We start from the raw sequence: 23,396 nt of genomic DNA, 5'->3' as shown, positions 1-23,396 counted from the left end.
ATATGACCATCTGTTCACAGAATTCATGCACAATGACTCAGACCTCACCTAGACAATCTGAAGCGGACTACACAGGAGTTCAGTCTTGAATCAATTCAATATCAACCATCTCACTCGAGTTTGCCAACAGTGGTGTCTATCAATTCTGATTTTAGCAATACATCTGCTAGAACTTGGACCAAGACCAAACTCCTTCCATATCTGCCATCAAACAGGCAAGGGATCTAATTATCTGGCAAGATTTCAAATATTAAAATGGAAAGGGTTCTCTATTCCGTTACCAATTCCCCTAGACAGCCATTATCTTATTAAAAGGAATGCTTTTTAATAAGTAAGATTTGTTAAAGTGGTTTGTGACATTCCTAAATGTAGTGGGGAGCATAAGTTAATTTATAACCTATAAAAACTGCACCAGGTGTCTGCTATATCAGCTATTAACCACAATCCTATTTAAAGCAACTAAAAAGTCACTACAGTTGCGTTTCTATAAAATCTGTCAGCACCTCCTTGAGGACTTTCAGCCTCAGGTCAACCCTGTATAACAATCAGCATATTAGTCAAGTTACAGCTCATTTTGTTAACTATTATCCCTGTACACACAAAGTAAGCTTGTGTAACTTTTGTGCCTGAATATTTAAAAAAGAAAAATAAAATAAGCTTAGAATGATACCTGCTACCAGTTTGCTTACATTATGCCCAGGTTTGACCTGGATCAGACTAATAGTGGCACTGAGAAAGAAGGAATCACAGACAACCTGGTAGCTTTACCAGTACCTTTACTTTTACTGCAGTGACATGTTTAGCATCATATTCCCGAGATGCCATAATAAAAACGAGTAAGTGAACTAGAACTGGTGAATGAGAAAGTCAGAACCTACTGCCCCCACTGCAGAACAGGGGACACTGGCAGTTGGTGATACCCAAGCTTCCAGGACCACCCCTTCATGATGAGTATAAGGCAAGCAGAACATTACTTACAAGATTCTCTATGTCCGTTCGTGCCAAAACATACGTCCGTACGTTGCCATTTTGATGGAGAAGCATGTATAAAAGAAGAGTCGCTTGATCAGATTTCTGCTGCTCACACAAAGCTGTGTATAAACTGTTAAAATTAATCTGGAAAGCATGTGGATTTGATGATGAAAAAGCAGTGCTATCTGAAATAAAGAAATAAAAAAAACAATCTTTAACAAATACGTCCACCATCCAGCTATTGGTTAACTTCATAGAAATCTCTTGGTGAAATATTTCATATGGACACCACAGTAAGGAGGGAATAAAAATCATCCATGACTCTTATCGCTGATGGTCATAAACCTTAGTAGGATCTCATGAAGCTTCAGCTGTGCCCAAAAGTTGAGGTTGTCCTCCCATATGAGCTCGAGTAAGACCCCTGTATCTGCACAAGACACTCATCTTTTCTCATAAAGCTATTCTGGTTCATCCAAATAGCTTCCACTGCAGAGAGGAAGGCAATCCCAGGAGCTGCTGCAAGGAGGGCAGCTACAGTGTCTTCTCTGGATCCAACGTACGGATGGCTCACATTTCCAAACCCTGCACCCCAAGCTCCATGCTGGCATCAAGGTGGAGTATCTCCCATCCACTTCTCGGCATGAAGGGCAGATGCGCATAGGTCAAGACTATATTTTCAGTGAAACAGAGGTATTGTTGGGACAAGATGTATGTGTGGTGGGGAGTTCAGTGGGTTAAACTGATTTAAAACACTACATCATATAGTCTAACATCCCTCAAAGTAACAGCAGTTTGTTCATGTTCACAATACCATCTCTGCCAGAGCTGGAAGTGAGAATAAAACAGATCTCTGTTCACAGAACCTTTCCACAAGAAGCTTTACCCGTTTCACCAAAAACATCCATCAGCACAGATCTCTAACATCTAGGAAATTCCAGTGGAAATGGAAAAAGCCAGTGTGACAGTTGATGTATTCATACTCATGTCAGAAAGCCAGATTCATGTTCTTATTCAGCCTCCCAATCTCCCCAGTCAGAGATTCTGCCTTTGCTTTCTTCACAGAAGAACCCCTCTGAAAGTACAAGGTTTTGTTCCAGTGCAGAGCAGGTACATTTCTCAACTCTTAAAAAGCTTCACAGAAAACTGTATGAAGTATTTTCCTGTCCAGCTCTGTTCAAAAACATCCAACCAAAATATGCATCTTTTGTGATGATACATGAAGTAGGACAAGTCTGCCTTTCTGGGCTGATTTATTTTAGCATCCTGGCAACTGAATACAAAGGCTATCTTTTGTGAGCACATAAGTAAGCTATGCATATGGAAAAATTACTGCAATTTCATGGCAAGATGATATTCTGGGAACAATAGCAGTGTGGATACTCAAGTATACTAAAGGTCTGAACTTAAAATTTCTGTATTACTATAAACAAGATGTCCAAAGTTGAAGAATTTTAACTAAAATTCCTCAGTTCCCACAAAAACAGACTACAGATTTCTGAATTGTGTATCACTTATTAAAAATGCATTAACTTAGAAAAGCTGTGCTGTATAAAACAGCAGGACAGTACTACTACTACTTCTGCATAGTGATCTGTGGCCAGAAGGATTTTAAGGAGAGGAAGAAAAGACTCAGAAGAATAAAGGAAAAGAACAAGGAAAATTTCAAAACCTGATTTTTCAGAAGCCATTTTACAGGCAACTGTATTACGATAGCCAGCATAATAGGCAGCAACTATTGCATTTCATCCAAATCTTCCTTCTTCCTCAAATACTGAAAGGTTTCTCAGATACCGTAGACTGGATCACCATGGCAAACAGTGAGAACAGTCACCACACGTGTGCCATAGGCAGCAACCGTGAGACAACACAAATTTGTCTCTTCAGTGAATACTCCCATGTTTTCTTACCAAACTTTTCCACTCTTTTGGAGAAATCTCTACACTGGTAGGGGCTGATCACACAAACACTCCCTACAGTCAACTGAGATGTGAGTCTCTCATTTTCCCCTTTCTTTTTAGTCTATACTCTTAGCAAAGTTTCTAAATAGTTTTCAACATGGACAAATGCAGTAGTTGACAATTATTTTGAATATTTCCACCGTTTTTGGAAGGAAAAAGTGCTTGGAAGACCTGCAGGAGCCCAACAGGAGCCCTGGCTCCCACGAGGTTGCTGGGGGCCCAGTGGAGATGCCGTGCTGGGGAGCCGCTGCTTCTCTTGGCCTGGGCGAGGGGCGACGGCTCCAGGCATTCAGCTGAACTCAGCAGGAGGCCCTGGAGCAAAAGCTTCTCCTTGCAGCACAAGTCAGGATGCACTGCAGCACTCACAGAGACAAGACACAGCCCACTGGTGGTGGAAACCCTGACTCTCCCCAAAATGACACATCAACAGGCACAGGAGAGAGCAAAACCCGGCTTTTCTGAACTAACATTTCTGCCCCTGTGCCTCCTTCAACCTCTGAACGTGATTATATACTGATTGGTTTAAAACTGTCCCACTTCAGCAAGTATTTCTCTTCATTAGGGAAAATTCAGATGTAGAAAACAAAAAAGTGCTCTGTTATGCAGCAACTTGATGCCATGGTTCATTAGCTGAGGAACATCCACTGACTTTCAAGCTTCACTTCTATGGATGTTTAAACAATGTCGCTGATATTTGTAGCACTTCAATATCTGTTTTCTCAAAGGATATTTTAAAAACTCTTAAAAAAAATCTAAGAAGTATTAAAGAAAAGTATCAGCAACAGCAGGATATCCTGTATTATTCTACAGAACCTTAAACTGACCAACAGAAAAATTAAATCATTCCAGACTATGTAGAATAAAGAAAACTATCCTGAATTTCCTTAGTTTTGTCCCAATTAAATTATTACTTCTACAAAAAAGTCAGCTTTCATTTTATAGTCACATATTATCATTATGACAGTAACTAGCATTTCTTTTTCATATCATTCTCCTCTTACCAGCCCCTCAGAATGTTCACAGCAATCAAAATTCAAGCTCAGTTAATGAGAGTGCTGCTAGTGGAAACAAAGTATATGGGAAACAATACGTCATTCTATAAATGTACACATCTAGAGAAAATACAGCTTTTCATGCGCCTTTTTAGTTCAGGTGCTGAGGAGAGGGGCTCTGAAGAAGAGGATACCCTTCTGAAATCGTCAAAAAACTCACGGCAAAACCACAAGCTGAGAAGGCAGAAGCCCGCAGGCAGGGTGTGCAGGTAAGGTCTATGGACAGGGCAACAGTCCCTCTCCTGGTTCTAGAGCTTTTCTGAGCTAGTTTTCATCTCCTGGCCCTCTGCAACTCCCTGCCAGGAGGGGGCAGAGAGGGGGGATGAGTCTCTGGAGCCAAGGCCCCAGCGCCAGGCCCCGAGGGAATGGCCTCAAGCTGCCCAGGGCAGGGTCAGGCTGGCTCTGAGGAAGGATTTCTGTGCAGAAGGGGCTGTTGGGCGTTGGAATGGGCTGCCCAGGGCAGGGGGGAGTCCCCGGGATCCCTGCAGGGGTTGAAGAGTCGGGCTGAGCCAGCGCTGAGGGATCTGGGGGAGTTGGGAACGGTCAGGGGGAGGGTCATGGTTGGGCTGGAGGAGCTTCAGGGGCTTTTCCAACCCCAATGATTCTGTCATTCTTTGCTACTTCTGACATTGAGTAAGTTCTTTTAAAATTTATACTCAAAGAAATTTAAGAGTATGGATAAAGTATGTATGAAAAGCAGCACGCTGCCTGCAAGTTGAGCTATCTAGACAGTCCAAGCTGTGTGAGGGCATTACTGTGTCCCACGCAAGACCCTTGGCAGCAGGGCACTGTGAGGCAGTACAGCATCACACCCGATACACAGTCTGGAACCAGCCTTCTCAAAAACCAGGCAGGCACTGAAACAACTCCGAAACTTTCCGTGTATACAAGTCTCATAAAAGCATTTACATTAACCAGTTTCTCCTCACATTTGCAATACAAGAATACAGTTAGCATATCAATCCAGTTAGCTATAAGAAACATGACTCCAGTTAAACAGAATTTTCTCAAGTGCTGTAAGGTTTTAGGGGACTCCTGCAAACTCCTGGGTAACTGATCTACCCACAGGTCAGGTTTATTTATATTTTATGAAATTATGAAGCTTTCTAAAATTTCTGAAGTCTGAAGGAAAGAGTATCCTTCTCCCTCTGCCCCTTCCATTAAGTTCCAGCAGCTGAGGAACTTCACATCGAAAGTCCTAGAAAAACGTACTGTTACTGCTCTTCCACAGGCTGGTTGGAATGAAAACAAATTTTGGAAAGAGTAGTCACAGCAACTTAACACATCATTTTCATCAGTTCATGCTTAGAGGTAAGAACAGATACAAACCTTGAGTGTTCTTGAAGGACATAATAGCTTGCCTGTAGGGATTCGGCGTATCCGGAGAATCGGTCAGATTAGCCAAGACCAGCAGAAGCAGCAGACTCTGGTTAGCTAAAGGGGAGCACTGCTCCAGCTGCGGTGCTGGTTTACTCCCCACCCCACCAAGAGTGAAGACTGTCCACAGGCCAGCTAGAGAGAAAAGGCAAAAAATATTACGTTCACATTTTAATGAAGAGAACTCCTTTAGGAGGAAAAGATAGCATCTGACAGAGAGAAATGGGAAAAACAATTCACCCCTGTACCCCTAAAATGACGGGTCTGGCTTCTTGGTTTCTCAAAATGAAAATTTCAGGAGTAACACAGCAGGGGGCACAGAGAGGTGGGAATTGAAAGATTACTGGAAATTCAAGAAAATTAATTAACAGGAATATGAAAAGGAAATTAGTAGAGGAGAAACAAAAACATATGTTTGGAGGGGAGTACCTTAACCATGGAGCAGATACCAGCTGAAGGATTCATGTAGCAATCCTGACAATGCTAAGACATCAAGAGAGGAAAAGGAGTTCCTATGTTGCCTTTTTAATAAAACTGACTTGTTCCATCATGCAGCATTTTTCTCATGTATTCTATTTTTAATAAATATTTTAGGCAAAACACAGCAACAAAAACTAATACTGCTTAAACTAGAGCCTGCAGTCTGAGAGTCCTGCAGAGATCATCATCATTGTTCATCATTGTCGGTAGACAACATAATAACAAATAATAAACTTATTGGAAAAAAAGACAGGATCAACAGCAATTTAAATTTAAATTTTAAGGTATTATTAAACTCGGCCTCGTATTTTTGCATTCCTACAGAAGATCAAACAACTTGAAAAAGCACTCCAATTGGAAATAGTTATACTGCTCTGAAATTCCTTTTCAAGAAGTTGTATGTAAGATGTAAAGGTAGCGAAGTACAAACTGTTTACGATAATTTGAAGTTTAAAATCTAGTTTAAAAAAAGTTTGAAGTGACAAAGGATTACTGATATACTGTCAAAAAACCAGACTGATTAATTCCTCTTGGGTAAGCATGATTTTGTTGTCTCACAACTGCCTCAAAAATGCGTATGTAAAAAAGCACCGAAACTTCACTCATTTATTAGGTGCAAAAATGTAAATAGCTCATCATTCCACACTAACTCTCAGTTCTTTGCTCATGAACTACAATAGGAATGCATGTTAGCACAGCCTGCCCTTTATCTAGGTGTATATACATGGTGCATGTACAGCTCCAGTATAAAGGCATAAAGTATAAAGCCAGTATAAAGCACCTGAAGGCAGCTCATTAAAACTTTCATTATCATAGTGTTTAAACTTTGATGTTTGGGCCTGAAACGCGGAGTCATTTTCATACTTAACCCTTATAGCATTAAAAAAAATTAACTCCAATACGAAACTACTGCATTTGAAATTCCTGTTCCTAATTACAGCAGTGTTGGGGAACCAAGCTGACCAGCTACGTGCCCAAATAACGCTTAAAGGAGACTGGAAGGGAGGAGCAGGAGAGGGAAAGATTAGAGGACACCCCTCAGCCATCTCCAGCAGATCCATGAAGCCTTTTTCCTTGCCACCACTCAGGAGACTCCATTATATTAGGGGGGTAAAAAAAAAAAATAAAGAGCAGCACCAGAACTGAAGCAGATGCTGCAGACTCAGCATTAATGGGTAAAGTCGCAGGAAAAGATAAAATCTCCCCCTCCCATGGCTATGGTGGCACATGACAACTTCAGTGTCACTGGCCTCTATCACATATGGGCTCTTGATACGTTCTCAGGTGATAAGAACCAACCCTTCCTAATCTCATCAGATGATACTCATCTCCAAATGCCTGCTTAGCAGTTAATTTTTTGAGTGCATCTCAAAATTTTATGGCAGAAGCTGAGGATTTCACCAAATTATTCATTTAACAGGTCAAAGTCTTGAATTACACAGCACAAGAAAAAGAAATAATCTCAACTTAAAAAAAAAAACCCACCAGAATTCTATTTCCTCTTTTAATGTCTATATAAAAAATTTATTATAACACACTTTCTTAAAGACAGAAAAATTGACAAAGTTTAGTTTTCAATCTTCTAGTCAAGGTACAAAGGATAAAAAACTGTAAGCCATCTGAGTGCAAAATATAAGTATAGTGTAACTAATTAAAAGAATTTAAAGCACTCTTATCCCTACAAAATTTCAAGCTAGCCAAAGAGTATTTTTCTTCAAACATAATTATATAGTTAGATTTTGTAATAAACCAACGCTCCCTTCATCAACACAATTGCAAGGCAATTACTGCCATGTCATGGGCAAGGAATAATGCCATTCAGTGTTAAGAAGTTTGAAGTAGTTCTTATAATAAAAAGCACTATAATTACAGCCTTCTTAGCAAAAATTTCATGTTACATTAATAATCCTTTATCACCGTGTTTTTGATCCACTGTCCTTAAATCTTAACGAAGCTGAATAAAAATGCTGACCATGAAGTTAGCTTTTAACTCATGAGTTATCCAGATAGATAACGTGCAAATAAATTATTTTCAAAAAAACTTGAAATAACCATACATTTATTATCATGTGTTAAGTGAATTCAAATTCGGCACGTTCCCCTTCTTAAAGTTTACTGTAGTTCTCATTTTTAGTTCTCTACCACCTCACCCTCTGTGGCTGACATCTGACATTACTACACCTTTCCTTAATAGTTAGGAAAAGAGGGATATGTCCAAAATACTGGCTTGCAAATTGAATCTCCCACCAGGGAGAATGAGGTAATTATGTCCAAGAGAAATCTGCACACTGATACATCATCCAAGTAACCGCCTGCAGTTCTGTCTCTTGTTGGCAAGTGGTATTCCCCCAGAAAAGCAATCCCATGATAATGGGTTCATAATACTTTCAGTTCCAAAATGCAGTGTCACACTAGGTGCTCTCAATGCACTTAAGAGACATCTCTAAGGAAAATATTGTTTCTGATCATTAACAGCAGATTAAAGTGCTAAACAGATAAAGAGCTTGGGAGAACATACAAGAGCAGCCAGTGTTTCTAGTTATATTCTGTTATGTTCACAGTATTTCAAGTATCACTTTGCTAGACCTGGTTTTACAGTTATGTATACTTCAAAATTATTAAGCTTTATTTAAGCTTTTAGCAAGGAAAATTAAAATTATTTATGCTGCAACCTCTTAGAAGTTCTCCTCACTGTGTTCTTTTCAGATCTGAAGTTACAGTTAACAGAAAACATACTAAGAATATACAAAAGAAGGGGCCAGAATCACATTTCAGATGCTGCTTCTTCAGAACATCACAGAAAAACAGAATAAAAAGAAGAAAATTTCATGTTTAAAATTCATGTTTAAGCCAATAGGATAGCCATAGGCAGCTGTAATTGTACTAGGGCTGTCTGGCATCATTAAAAGCACAGAATTAAATTTGCCTTGACACTTTAACATATTAGATTTCTTTCACATTTAAACTGCACTTTTAAATTTTACTTATTCCTATTCTCTAATCATTTCAGCATACATCCCAAGGGAAATGTAAATTACAGAAGTTTTCTTAAAACTTTCTGTACATCTGGGAAGTGGCAAAGATGGGTTACACCTGTCAAAACCAAACCACTGAACTATGAAAAGGATGAAGGAGGTGCATTACCTGCAGTAACATCACGACCCAAAGTGCTTCTAAAGACTCCTGAAAAGGGTCTACATTACCAAATGCTACCCTTCTGGTGCTAATTATAAATGATTACATTAATAATCTATAACCCTAAACCAGTCTCTTCAACATTTACGTATTCAGATCACTTATTTCATCTACAGAATTTACTGCTTTCTGCAAAATACTTGTAATCCTATTTTTAATTGTAATTCTCCAATTTATTTCTTGGCTCAGTTACACATGGAACCCCATTACTAGAATTTTTGTCAATTAGAGAAATACTAAAATTTTGCCAATTACTTCTGGCAAATATACAGATACTTTGTAAAGGAACCGACTGTTTTTACCTTTTAAACAAAATGAGCAGATCCATTTTTTCCTTCCCTTCCACAAAACTACCTATCACGACTTCTTTGTTCCCTATTCATATAGTTCTACGTGAGGCAGAGCAAGGAAAGCAGGTGTTGCTTAAGAGTAAGTACGGTTTTTTGCAAAAGAGTATCTGAGGTCTTCTGTAAGATACGTAGAAACACTGCTCATAGCCATGAAAACAAACCCAAGATTTTAATCTAGTTTGACAGTCTGTGGAACAACACTTAATGGTAAAATGAAGTTATGACACATTCATCAAAAAAGAAATTTCTTTCACCAGACTATTACTAAATGTATACACAGTTCTGCAGAAATCTGAGCCTTACGCTCTGGTCTCTGTTACACAACAAGAAAATACAAATAAGGTTCACACCTACTTGGAGAAAAGTTTACATATACTTACTCATAGTTTCATGTGACCAAGCAAAATTTTAAGAGCTTGATTTTAAAGCCATTTTAAAACCAAAAGACAGGTAGGAGCATAGAGGGTACTTAAAAAAATTTAGTCATTATAAAGCATTGAAAGTTACAGCCAACTGAACTAGCACTGCATACCATTATTTCAAGTTGGTGTATCAACAAACTGTGAGCTATAATTGACGTGAGCTCTCCTGGGATATTTATTAAACTAGCTGTAATTCTTCCACAAAACATGCCTTATTCACTTTCCAGTCCTCGGTGTAAAGGCTTGGAAGATAAAACCTCTGAGCTCTCTCTCTCTGGAAAAAGCATTAACACAGAGGAAATTGGTGTTACTTATTTCAAAGTATCTTTCGGGGAAAATGAGAATTTTTTTGTTTGTTTGTTTGATCACAGTTGCAACATGCAATTACATTAACAGAACTTCACCAAGCTTTCCTTTTAACAGCCTATCCTTCATTAAATTTAAACATAGGCATTAAATTTCAATTAATGCTGGCATAGCCTTTTTGAGTACGCTGACTCCTCTCCTCACTGGAGCTTGGTGACAGAACAGATCCTTTCCTCAGTCCCCCATACACACAACCCAAATCCTACCATACATTATTAGCATCCTGCCAATGAATTTTATTGCTTTTGCAACTATTTTGCACAAGATGGAGGTGCAGCCCTGGGCAGCTTTTGAGGCTGAAAAGGGAGAAGTAGAAGTTTTGCTAGGCATGAAGATCTTCAAAAGATCTTCCTCATCTCTTCCTGTCACTTTAACATTTCCAAAATGACAGTCCTGCTCCCTTGTTGCAAAAATGGAAAGAACTCAAGCAGATGAGGCTATGGAAGTCGGTAAAAAAAAGCATTAAATATCAGAAAGAAAACCCAATCACAAAAACCCCACCAAACAGAACAGTTCAAACCTATGTTTCAGTAATCGGTTCAAACAAGTCCTAGCTCCACACCCTGCTTTCCTATGTATGAAACGTTCAGCATCCAGAAGATTGTTTAATGCTGCAGCAACATCTAAGACAATAGACACAGATTATGAAGATCTAAAGCAAAAGTGATTTTCACTGCATCTGATACCATCATGCCCTTCCTCCACCAAAACCAGCAGATACTGTATTACTCAAAAACATTACAAATACTATTTCATTCTTATTACATCCAAGCAGCAGCTCTGAGAACTTGAGGGCTGGGGTGTTTTTTTTGTTTAATGCTTATTATGTGTGTCACATTTCTTCAGTCAATTCAACGGTTCTCACGTTGTGGTCTGATGAACACTTTCTGGTGGCCCATGGAGAGTTGGCAGTTCATGTTGTGCTGGCTCTTGTCCTTGTTTCCAGCTGCTACATTGTGTTAGAAGAAAGCTAAAAATACATAAATACTTTCCTACGATTACTTTTCCATGTAAGCAATTTCTCAAGTTGCCACGGGGATGTTATGTGATAATGAATGGGAGAGGAAAAAGTGGTCCACGGAATCATAAACAGGAGAAGCTGGATCAGTGAGGCAACGGCTATATCAAGACGCAGTTCACGTAATGTCTCAAGTCAAAGTCATTTTATACTTTATAAGCATGTCCTTAACATCCCAGGTCTTTATTTAAGTAACTTAAAATTGCTAATTGTGAGGAGCAGTGGTATACTTGCTTAGAAGACTATAAAAACAGCATTAATTTTAGGAAAGTCCTATTGCAAGTTTTTGGAAGATTCATTATAGCAAGAAACTAGCAGAACTGAAGTATAGGAAATATGGAATAATTTTTATGTGGTTAATGAACCTGCACATTAAGTATTCTACCCTCAAGCAACATTAAACTCATAAGGAGCACAGACACAAACTATAACCTCTGACTGAAAAAGTTTATCTGATTGCAGTGTAGAATTTTTATGTAGGGAAATTATAAAACTCAGAAGCATAAAAATGGCTATCCTGAATACTATAGTAAATTTTTGCTTGCAGCAACTTTTTTAGCTGACATAAGTTCTTCTAAATTGTAGATTTTTACAACCTTGTATCTGACATGGTAATACAAATGACAAAGGCAACAACTTTAATTTTCAGCAATATTTTTCATGCTCTCCACTGTCTGGCATTAGACAAACAGAATTACCCTAAGCTAGCTTGAGACATAGAAGGAAAGACATTTTAAAAACAACTATAAATGGTTTCTGGGTGACACAGTCTAGCAAAATAAATTCACACGTTAAATAGTGGTAGGGTAGCCAGTTTCTAAGTCAACAGTAGGCTGCAGCAAGAATTCACACGTGGGAGATACTAAATTTAAAAGCTTATGTGCAGGGCTGTAAGCATTTTGAGACAACAGCTATGTATCGGTCCATCTTGATTCTATTTACTGTTCAGAATATAGGAACAGTAAAGGATGTGTACCAGGGTAAATGGATGATCAGTTGAAACAGCGTATCTAAGCTTAAAATGATATCAAGCTACCCTTAGTCCTTGATGCAAAGTGCCGTGCAAGGTCAAAGTCACATATGTCTCAACAACTTATACAGTGGATTGACATGGGCTTCATTTCAGGTGCTTTATTATTATTCTACTTTATTATCAGTATTTCATTCCTAAATACTACAGAAAAGTGACCGCAATGCCAAAGAAAGATTATGAGCATGTTTTAGATGACTTAAACGTTTAAAAAAAATTGTACAAGACGTGTGTCAAAACCAAGTTATTTTCTTCTCATCAAATCAGTGCCACAGAACCACTAAGACTGGCTCATTGAAATACGTGACTGAGTACGGCTTCTTTGTTTCAAGTTTCTCATGCCTATTAATACTATTCTAACAGAGACAAGTATTTCATCCCACTTGCCAAAACAGCAGAAGGTAGTCGCTTCTGTGAAGTCAAGCTCTGCAACAGTTTCTGCTGCCTGCCCCACTCCTGATCAGTCTCTTCAGGAATACCCAGTTCGTGTGTGTCTCTGTCTGTGTGTGTGTGTTTTTAAAACGCATCCCAGGCACCTGATTTTTGCCCATCCCCATTGCTCCCAGCAATGCTGCAGCAGTATGGGAAAGATTCAAGGTACAGCCGAGCTATCGGAGTCACTGGAAGAAAGACAGCCCAGCAAATCTCCAAATAAACTCTCCGAAAGCCACAGCACCGAGAAGCACCAACGTGTCCGAGGAGGCTGGGGCCGTGATGTCATTAACACATTCTGGAAGCAGTTTTTCAGGAAATGAATCATGGAAGCAAGTGAAATTCGAAGATGTATTAGGTAACTGTGTTCACCCCCTACCCATGCAACAGTCTCCCCTCCAGTACATTTTGTTATTCTATCCAGTCTAATTTTAAGGGACGAGTAATGGAGCTTGAACCACATCCTTTGGGAAGAGTGTTCCATAATCTAATAAACCTCAATGTTCAATTTTTTTCCTTAATATTCAGCCTGAGCATTACTTTGTTCAACTTGGTCTACTTATTCCTATAAGTGGTTCAATGTAATACCATAAAACATTTCTTCCCCAGTTCAGTGTTTAGAGCCTTTAAATAAAAGGCAGAGTCATGCCTCCTTTGTTGCCTAGCCAAATTATATACACAGATTTTTCTTTCCTTTCTTTGAAAGCCTTTTCCACTTTGCTTCCTGCAATTAATCCCAGCTCCAACACTTTACATGATCTCAGACGTCACTGCACTGAAAAAGATCACAAATAACTGCATAGATTTAATATAATAAAAAAGCATATTCCTCAATTCACTGCAAAAATAGTGTTTATTTAATTTTAAAGTATTTATTATCCTTGTTATCACTAGATCTTAGGAACTCTTTACTGTGACATCTAAAACCATATAGGCGTTTTTCAGGGCAGGAGCCCTCATCTATGCCATGTGATTACCCAAATTTTTTTGTTTGTTTGAATTTCAAAATAATTAGAAGACCACCTTCTCCCAACAGCATGAAGCTCAGCTGGAGACTTGCATTCCCATCAAAGCTTTTGACACCACAGCTGTATCAAGAATGTATACAGACACTGAAAAAAAGATTATTTCATCTGAAAAACTACAGAAACATTCATAAAGTCAACACCTTTAAACTGTCTCAATGAAATTACACACTTAAGATTTTCAGATGAAGGCTACTTCTCTTACTTGCACACATATGTTGAAGAACGGGATATCTTTGTTAGCTGGAAACCTCTGAAGACATTTTTAGCATCCATAACATGGATCTGAGTAGTAGATGTATCTCATGACAGACACCTTGAAGAATTAAGTCAAGCAAATTACATACCGCATTCCTGAATCAAAAGGCTATAAAGTTGTCAAATAAAGCTGGAAATAACTCTAATAAAAAATTTTTTTCACTTCAAGAAATATATTTAAAAAAACCCCCAAACTATAGCAAGGGAACATCTTAAACAAGGAAGGAAATCTTCACAGTTTTATTAGCTTCACTCCTGGCCCATTGCTGGAAATACCTATTCCAACTCCTTAGGACACAAGTGATACAATTTCTGAGATGGAATAATATTTCTGCTGCACATTTGAAGACCATCCAATATAACTGAAGCTGTAAATGTGACCACAATATTAAAAAAAAGTTTTATGGTATTATATAAGAACACAATACCACAGTATTATGACTATTTGAAACCTGGGAAACTAAGTGCAAGCTAGAAGAGTGTGAGAGGAAAACGTATGAGAAATGTGGGAAAAACTGCAAATCCACCCAGTATTGGATTCAATTTTACAACAACTGTCTGACTCAATCAGACATCAGCCTTGGAACAGCAAACCTCAAGCCAACAACAAACTCGCATAGCGAGAAATTAAAAAGGAGTTGTTGGGTGCTGAGGTTTTCGGGCTTTTTTGTTTTGGGGTTTTTGAGGGGTGGGTGGGGTGGTGGTTGTGTTTAAGACTTTTTTGTTTTGGTTTTTTTGGAGGGATTTTGGACTTTTTTTTAAATAGAAAACTCCTCTGGCTTTTGCCCAGGGCACTGTTCTGGTACTTTATTGTTGTGGTCAGAATGGGAGGGAGCACAGTGTATGTGTATAATCCCACTGTCAGTAGGATTTTCAGTAACATTTTCTGTCAACACAATCAGACAAAATTGGGGACAGAAATGAACATGGAAACACGTTCAAAAAATATCCTGGCAAAAGCAGAGCAACATTTATTTGCAGCATTGACTTTGACAACCAGATGAAGAGGATGGAAAAGACAGAGAAGTTTTAAAAGTTGGGTAGAAAGAAAGAAATAATTTTTCAGAGGATAAGATCACAGGATGATTCAAGCTGGAAGGGACCTCAGGAGGTCTTTGGCTCAACCTCCTGCTCCAAGCAGGGGCAGCTATGGAGTCACATCAGGTTGCTCAGGGTTTCATCCAGATGAGACTTGGAAACTTCCAAGGATGGAGATGGCACACCCTCCCTGGGCAGCCTCCTCCACTGCTCGACTGTCCTCATGGTCCTCATACATAAATATTTCCATAGGATTCCAGAATCTCATTAATTTCTTTTCAAACTATTTATTAATTTATAAAATGGAAAAAAAAAAAAAACAAACAACAATTCCCCTTCGAACCAAGATGAATTTATGATACTGGTCTAGCTATAAACAGCTTGAATATTTTGAGAAAGACAGTAGTCAGATCAACGTGTGATAGACTTGGAAAAAAATCCACAGTGATCACACTCATGCTACCTTAGACAACAATGCCTATGCAGGCACATCAACAGTGGGTGGAGAAACAGTGTGCCAGGAGAACTGATGAATGTTGTAAGTTTGGAGACGGAATAATGGAAAGACAATATTCTGATTTTAACAGAACTCCAGAAAATGAGAAGTGAGAAGTCCTTCGAGGTGTCCAAAAACGCTCCATACACCAACATACAGACATACCCAGGATAATTTCCCATTTATACAGTGAGAAGAGGTTTTAGATCTTCAGGTAATCATCTTGGTAGAACATAAAAGTATGAACTGTAAGAACAACTGGAGCTGGTGACTGCCAGAGATTTCTGGAAGTGTGATTGATATTTACTGGAGAGTTGTGGCCAAAAGTTTTTAAATAGCTCCTAGCATACTGCAGCATACTCTCTGGATTTATCCTGATAACCTTGTCCTCAAATTATTTTTGGTTTACTGTGCACTCGGAGAATTGCAAGTATTTGTTACCACAAATTTATGTACACCTTGATTAACCTCCACTTCAGAGAAAAGGAAGAGAAATCTTTTAAAGCCCACTTGACAGAACAGGGCTGCCAGCATGAATTCCTCTCCACAGCAAGAAGGCCAAGTATTAATGTTTTTTTTTAGGTAGGTAGATACATTTTAGGATTTATGTATATACATATAAATGGTATTTTACATAATCACAACATTTATTTATATAAATTATAAAATATAATCTATTTTTATAAGTTATCAAATATATTGTCTATTATATCAACTATAAACACATAAATAAGGCAGAATCATGAAGAACTCATCACTTATAAATAAACATTTGCAATGCATGCATCAAGTGCATATTTCCTCCAAGTATAAGGGCTTCTCCTATGGGCAATTTGCTGGTATTCCATACAAGGTGGAATACCTGCTGCACTTCACACACAACCTAAGACCTAACTTGAAAATGTGGTGTTCAGTTACTGAAAGAAGTGGTAATAGAAGTTTGCAACACTTTCTCATTCTTCTCCTACTGCAGTGTTGATCTGTTCCAATCATGAACCACAAGACACAGCGGAGACACAGATGCTCACTATTTCAGGCAACTGCAAAAATCAGGGTTGTGCACGCTGTGCTATGCCTCAGCTCCCTTCTCTTGTTTATGCACATGATACCGAAACACTTACAGGCATCCGTATGTTCTACACCTCAGACGATCCTATCATAAATGAGAACACTCAAATTTTCCTTTTTACCATGATCTTTTATTTCTTGGATTCCAGTATTATTTTTAATTAGTGCTAATGAGGGTATCAATGTTAACTAATGATTTTGAAGCAGTACCCTCAGAAGAACTTCAACCCTACACAGAAGGGGAAGGAGGAAGAAGAAATTCAGACTGCCATTGACAGAAGTGACCTGTAATGTTGCTAGACAGATCAAAGTATCCAACAACTGACTTTTCCAGAGCAGTCAGAATTTTATATCACTTAGCAAGTTTAACACTCTGCTCCTGTTGACTACTTGTGACTGCAGGCACTCAATTCAAAATTAACGCATTTCGTAAGTGAGACATGAGAACATGAGTGATTTGGCTCCTGGGAAAGTCTCCCTCTAAAACGAATTGCCTAACGTGCTTAAAATTTTTAAAAAAAAAAAAAAAAATATATATATATATATATGCAAAGAGGCAAGGGAGAACTGTTTCTTTCTGGACTCAGTTGCCTAAAACACAAAACAATTTTCATCTTTCCATTCTCTTACTTGTTGAACATATGCAGCTCAGCTTCCATGGCAAGTATCATGACACGACATATCCCAATTCCATGCCAAGACATATCCCTTGCTGGAGGGCTTCAGAGATCATTCTTGCCACCACTCGAGGGTCAAATCCAGACTTATGTTCAAGTTTAGTATTCAGGAAACAACAAGGATCAGATTTACCATGCCAAAACTCAGCATTGCTCTATCTATGTTTAATCAGGCAAGACCTAAGCAATTGCCATGGAGGAGGATGAGGTAAGAAGAAGTAAATTTGGTGCATGAATCACAACCAGACCTGCTGGACCTGCCTCTGCAAGGATGCGCCTCTCCTCCTGGTCTCAGTTTTCATAATTTCCTCCATTCCATCACTGAATTACATCTCGACAGCTAAACCTCAGCATCTTTCCCAGCCTCTTCATGGCCTTCCTTCTATTGAAATAAACGCCTGCTTTCTCCTTTCCTCAGCCTGCTGCTCATATGCCAGATAAAGATCCCAGTCTCCTGTTTCTTGTCCCAGACAAAGATAAGAAGGAATAGCTAGCACAGTAAAGTCATTGCAGATCTGCTGATTGCCTGCTAGGTCTAAGTTTCACTCCTCCAAACTTGTGAAGTACCTGAGCACTGGTACCTGCAGCAACTCCAACCAGCTTCTCTACCAGAGCCTTCAGGAGAGCATTTAAAAGAAATTAAATAAAATTCCAAATACAAGTGCAGATGGAAAACTCAATGCTACACTGAGAGCGCTCTGGCTGTCACCCGTATTTCTGAGAAGACTTGATCACGCTCCTTGGTCCCCACCACCTCTCTCTGATGCACACATGCGATGGGCATGTTGTTTTTTAATCCACCCCAGCCTGTCCCTATTTTTGTTCTAAGCCAAAACATTCTGTAATGCAGTGAGATAACTTCCTCCTCCACACTACCTGCTGTACCGAAGAAGAGAAAGTCCCGGAGTGTTAATTCTCTTGCTTGAAACCTGGTCCACCAGCAACTGGATGAAGGAACTGCAGGGAAAGTTCCCCCTGCACCTTGGAACAGGCTCGCAGTCTATGAGGGGTGCCACATCCCAAGCCTCACTGGCATGGAACACGCTTCATGTAAACTCAATGTTCAGACAGTTTTGCAGCCAGTTTTTCAACAAGTTCCTGCGCAACGTATACAAACAGCAAGTTTTGGGACCTTGTAACTTGGCTAGATTTACTAAAAACTGTAAGAGTGATCGCAAATGGCATGTCTTTGTCCATGGTTTCACTCCCCTCAGCCCCCCTTCATGCTGGTTCCAAGGCATGAAGGCTTTAAAACTCCTTAATAAAACAGATGTAAGAATTCAGTATTGGTTAAGTAACATTTTTCCCTAACCTCATTCTCAGAAACAGAAGAACTGTTTTCAATTAAAGTGGTGCCAAAAAAAATTTTTTTAAAAATCAGTTCAAGGAAGATACTCAGCATCAAAGTTTCATCATAAACAACTGAAGTTTGGAAAAAAAAAAAAAAAAAAAAAAAAATTATGAGCAACTGAAAATTGGATTTCACTACAGAAAGTGCTATATAAGCCTATCTAGATGCATCAATACCAGCTCCAGCCATATGAACATTATTAAAATGGTACTTTAATGATAAAGCATCGAGAAAACTGTCAGTCCTGAAGAATGAAGTCCTATCCCTAGAAAAAGCATACCACAGGCAAACCAAATTCTTCATTTTCTTGACTAGCAGAAAATGCCTACTCAGCTGAAAAAATCCAGGCTCCCTGCTTGCTCTTCAGAGCAAGACATAAATTACTGCCAATGTTGATGAGCTGTTTTATGTTAGCACCTGCCCTTTGGCTTCAGTCTCTGAACTGAATTCAACTCCAGAGGCATCAGATAGTAACAAGTTTTTGTCACCAGACGCCACGGTTGGATTCCAACCAACAAAATGGAGCTGCAATACATGATATCCTATTTGAAGTCCTCTTATGCATCTAATACCTATTAAGTTGCTTGTCTTTTGGGTAGGTGGCCAGAGTGGAGGGAATGGTGTTGGGAAAGGTTTTGGTATATTGAATTTGCTGACTACAAAAATACAACACATTATGGGGGGAGAAAAAGGCTGACTAAGTATTACTAACTCTGACTGTATATACAGACTTCTTTAAAAAGAGATTTTTTTTTCCAACAAAAATTGATAGTTAACATTGAAATTATATAGAAACATGTGCTAACATTCATTAACTTAAATAATAAAGACTAAAATTACATATCATGTATTAAGAAAGTTCTGGTTCCAAATATTGATTTGCCAGTTATTAACCTACCTTCTGGCATGAATTACATAAAGATTTGCATTAATGCTAATATGAGAAGTTACATCTAGAAGCACTTTATTTTGTCTCTAGCATGCATGTTCAGTTCCAAAATGTTTCATCTTCAGTACCCAAAAATGTTTTACCACAGGGCAAAGGATTCCTTCAGGCTCTTCCTGTTCATAAGGATTTAGCAACAGTGCCAAGCCATAAGCAATAAAGCATTTGCTCTCTGGGAAAACAATTAGGAAATACTGAGAACTACTCATGACCGCCTTCTCTGCTATCATCTACAATAAGTCTAAGCCCATGATTGAGAAAGAGAAGCTAATATAGCTTCTTAATATAATCCACAGCATAATTTTAATTCTAACCCAAGCGTCAGAAATGCCGATTTGAGCAGCAGGACTGTCCTCAAGGGTGACACCTGGCATCACTGCCTGCAGTTGGAAAGTGCTCCAGATTTTCAGGTAGTGCTCTCTTCTTCAGAAACTACCTGGCAAACCCTACCTAACCAAGCCAGCTCTATGTTGTATGCAAGCTTTGTAGGCCTTCAGCATCAGCAGCTGCCACTTGTGCAGAGTAACCCTTTTCAGGCTACCTGCTTTTGAGTAGATAATTCAAATACTGTAGTAATTTCCATAAAAACATTTCCGCTATCCCCAACATCCATCCACTCCATATTTGCACAGCCATCACTCAGGCTAACTTGATGCAAGATCACAAATGCTGTCAAGCTGTCTGGTACGTACGTGGTCTCACAAGCCACAGCACGGAAAGCTGACAGCAGGAATCTTGTGACCAACCCCTGCTCGGGGCTGGCACCAGTGAGGCTGGCTCACAGCTCTGGGCTGCCTTGGAGCCTGGGCAACAACGTGTCCTGACTGCCTGGACACCCAGTCAAGCTCCCCTTCCCGCTCTGCTCCTCCGTGGCTGCTCTCTTACCTCCCATCATCACTTTCCTTGAGAGTGGTTGATGACACTGTCACGTTTAACACACAATTTCAAGCTCTGCCAGCTTAAATATTTGTATACTAAAATATTCAATGGTATCTGTATCTATTAAAATTACCATTGTTCTGATTGTGTTTCACATTAATTACCCTGTCAGGGCGGTTTTTCGAGAATACTGACAACACGCTTCCTCAGAAGGGAAAAATGGATATTGATTGCCTTCATCCTAAACACCACTTAGCCAAACAAAAAATTACAATTAGCAAGACCAGACAAAGAGAGACATGTATATGGTGTATATATATCTTATAAAACCATCTGAAATTGTTAGTTAAATGGGAATCTTACACAAGTTATCACATGCAAACAACATGTTTTACTAACCTTGAAGCAAGGCCTAGCACTTAAATCATGAGGATAAAGATCAGGACACTGGAATTTTGTTCCTAGTTGTAATGTCAACTCACTGTATAATTTTAGTCAAGCTCCAAGCATGTCATTTCCTCTACTTCCCCTATCTGTAAAAATAAGAATTTTCTACTTTATAAGGGCATTTACCTCACAATGCCCTTGGCCCGAATGTGTTGTTTGGTCTTGTTAAGGTGCTGGACGATATCCACTTACCATCTCCCCCGAGATCCCAGCTCAGCAAGGTATTTGAGCACACGAACAATTTCACTGGCTTTTCCAAAACTACTCTCATAATTACAGTTTCCCATGGAGGCAGGGAGTGAAATAATATTTCTGGAAACAAACCTTAGCTTTAGAAGTGATTCCTGAATCTGGACCAAAGAACAATTATTAACAAGTAGTAAACTATCCAGCTACCCAATTACTGCTTCAAGAAATAAAAACAATGCTAGGCTGGTACAAAGTCAGGGACGGGACTGCTGCTGCAATGAGAATTCCTGAGCTAATGTCCCCATCGCTTCAGAAATGTCTGACTCACTGCAGAGAGTCTCAATGGATTATATACACATTGGAATAGATTATATATTCATTGGGAATATATATGTAGATGTATATATAGATAAAATTATATATATATATATATATCTAATCTATAAATCTATTGAAAGATGGATCATTTGTTGACAGATATTCTGAGAATGCCAATTGCTGACAGAAGCAATTCCATACATATAAGATATTGAGGCTCAATTCATAAGTCAGCAGTGAGTTACACTGATAAACCTGAAGTCAAAATTAAAATTATGCAAGTCAAAAGACTTTTTTTAGCAAGTTTTATATTATCTACATTTTATACATTTACACTTCTTTTAATATATTTATGTTTATATAACATATTCTGTTTTGTTTATATCTACATAACAATTATTCTGATATAAATTTTATGTATATTTTAATTTTTATCTCTAGGTATTTTGATACCTACAAGGTATATTTCCATATATACATACTAAATATACATTAAAATAGTTTATTAGGTCATATGTATTTTCATATTATAAAAATTTATTTATGTCTATATATTTTACATGTAGTTATTATGTTATTATAACATATAATGTTATTATTTATATTACATAGTCTTTCTATGTAATGTGTTTTTATAGATACATAAACACACACAAAACTAGAGGGTATCAAACAATGGTCAACTGCTGTGGCGCCCAAAAAGTATCTCCCATTCTTGGCAGAATTAATTTGACCCAGATTTTCCTTCCAGAGCAAACTCTGCTAAAACCTCCCATAATTCTGCTTTCCTTTCTCTTTCAGGTAAGGCAAATCTTTGCTCAAGGTCACAACCTGATTTGCTTCCTAAAAACCAAAACCCTCACCAACCTCCCACATAGGTATTCCATGAGCGTTCTTAAATGAAGTCTATTAACTATATAAAGCATGTACAGGATTCTTCCCATTTCCAAGTATCTTATCAAAGTGGAATTAATTTTGCTAATTAGCAAGTTCAGCACTGACATAGCATTTACCCAAAAGATTAAGAAACAGGTAAGAAACAGGCTCAGTATATGAATTGCTTGCATATGGCAGTAAGAAACTTAAAGTCACTGCATTAAGGGCTCAGAGAGGATGTATATCAGATATTAAGAAGTCTGGAACCGAACAAAAAAGCACCATGACTCAACTGCAGAGGAAGAAGACTATTGAATGTAAAAAGATTAAGTCTCTTCCAAATCAGGAAAGAAGAAGGTACATAAGATTTGGCAAGTTCAACGTTAAATCATGTCGAGCCAAGCCAAAAATAACTCAGGAACAGCTTGCTAAAGGTATAAAAATTAACAGTAAAAGCTTTCTCAAACTATATGAAATAGACAGCTCCTCAGAGAGGCCAAAAAGCGATGGAGGTAATAAGGGAGCACTCTGAGAAGTTCAGGCTCTAGCAGATGAGCTAAATGAAGTATGTTGGTTGCATTTTCCAACACACTCTGGCTACACCATCAGCGGATCTGCTGAAAGACCATGAAAGGAGCAGTTGCTGTCGTGTCCCCACTCAGCCTCTTTCAGCAACAGGTCATCTTCAATCAGATTAAGGCTCAACAGGACGCTGCCTTTAGAGAAAGAGTCTTCAAATGAAGGGTTGGGAGAAGATTTAGGAAGAAATTCAGCATAGCCACAAATCATCAAGATCAGAGTTCTCACCTGGTAGTGCTAACGTAACTCTACTATAAAATCCTCGCATGGCATTCATCTGTTAGTAGAGAGCATAAGATGGAAATTGCAACATCAGTTAAAGAGCTCCTTGGGATGCAGGACATGACCCCTCCAGACCTTCACTGTAGGCTATATTATAAGCAGAGCAGTGACTACAACCCAGAGACACACGGATAAATTCTGAGTTTGGGGGAAGATTCAAACCAGGGTCTTACACAGATAAGTCATACCTGTTAAAAAAGCTGCACTGACCTTTCCCATTTGCTTAACATTTAACCACGTGTTCATCTCACAAACCTTTCAAAACTTTTTGAAGGAGTCAAACAGGAGGAGTAAGAGGAATCTAGTTGATACAGA

General features: G+C 38.6%; 1 protein-coding gene across 2 annotated transcripts in view; it reads right to left on the bottom strand.

Moving 5' to 3' along the window:
* The window catches only part of DYM (dymeclin), a 229,417-nt gene that overhangs the window by 133,811 nt on the left and 72,210 nt on the right, over positions 1-23,396 (bottom strand). For both annotated transcript variants that reach the window (XM_074931919.1, XM_074931918.1), the window contains 2 exons: positions 5,312-5,494; positions 979-1,157 (listed from right to left, as the gene is read on the bottom strand). In XM_074931919.1, the coding sequence (XP_074788020.1) occupies positions 979-1,157; positions 5,312-5,494 (362 nt within the window). The remainder of the gene's footprint in view (positions 1-978; positions 1,158-5,311; positions 5,495-23,396) is intronic.

Source organism: Athene noctua, chromosome Z (assembly GCF_965140245.1).
Source record: "Athene noctua chromosome Z, bAthNoc1.hap1.1, whole genome shotgun sequence".
Taxonomy (NCBI): Eukaryota; Metazoa; Chordata; class Aves; order Strigiformes; family Strigidae; genus Athene; species Athene noctua.
The sequence above is the reverse complement of the archived record's forward strand: the minus strand, read 5'-3'. Positions and strand labels throughout refer to the sequence as shown.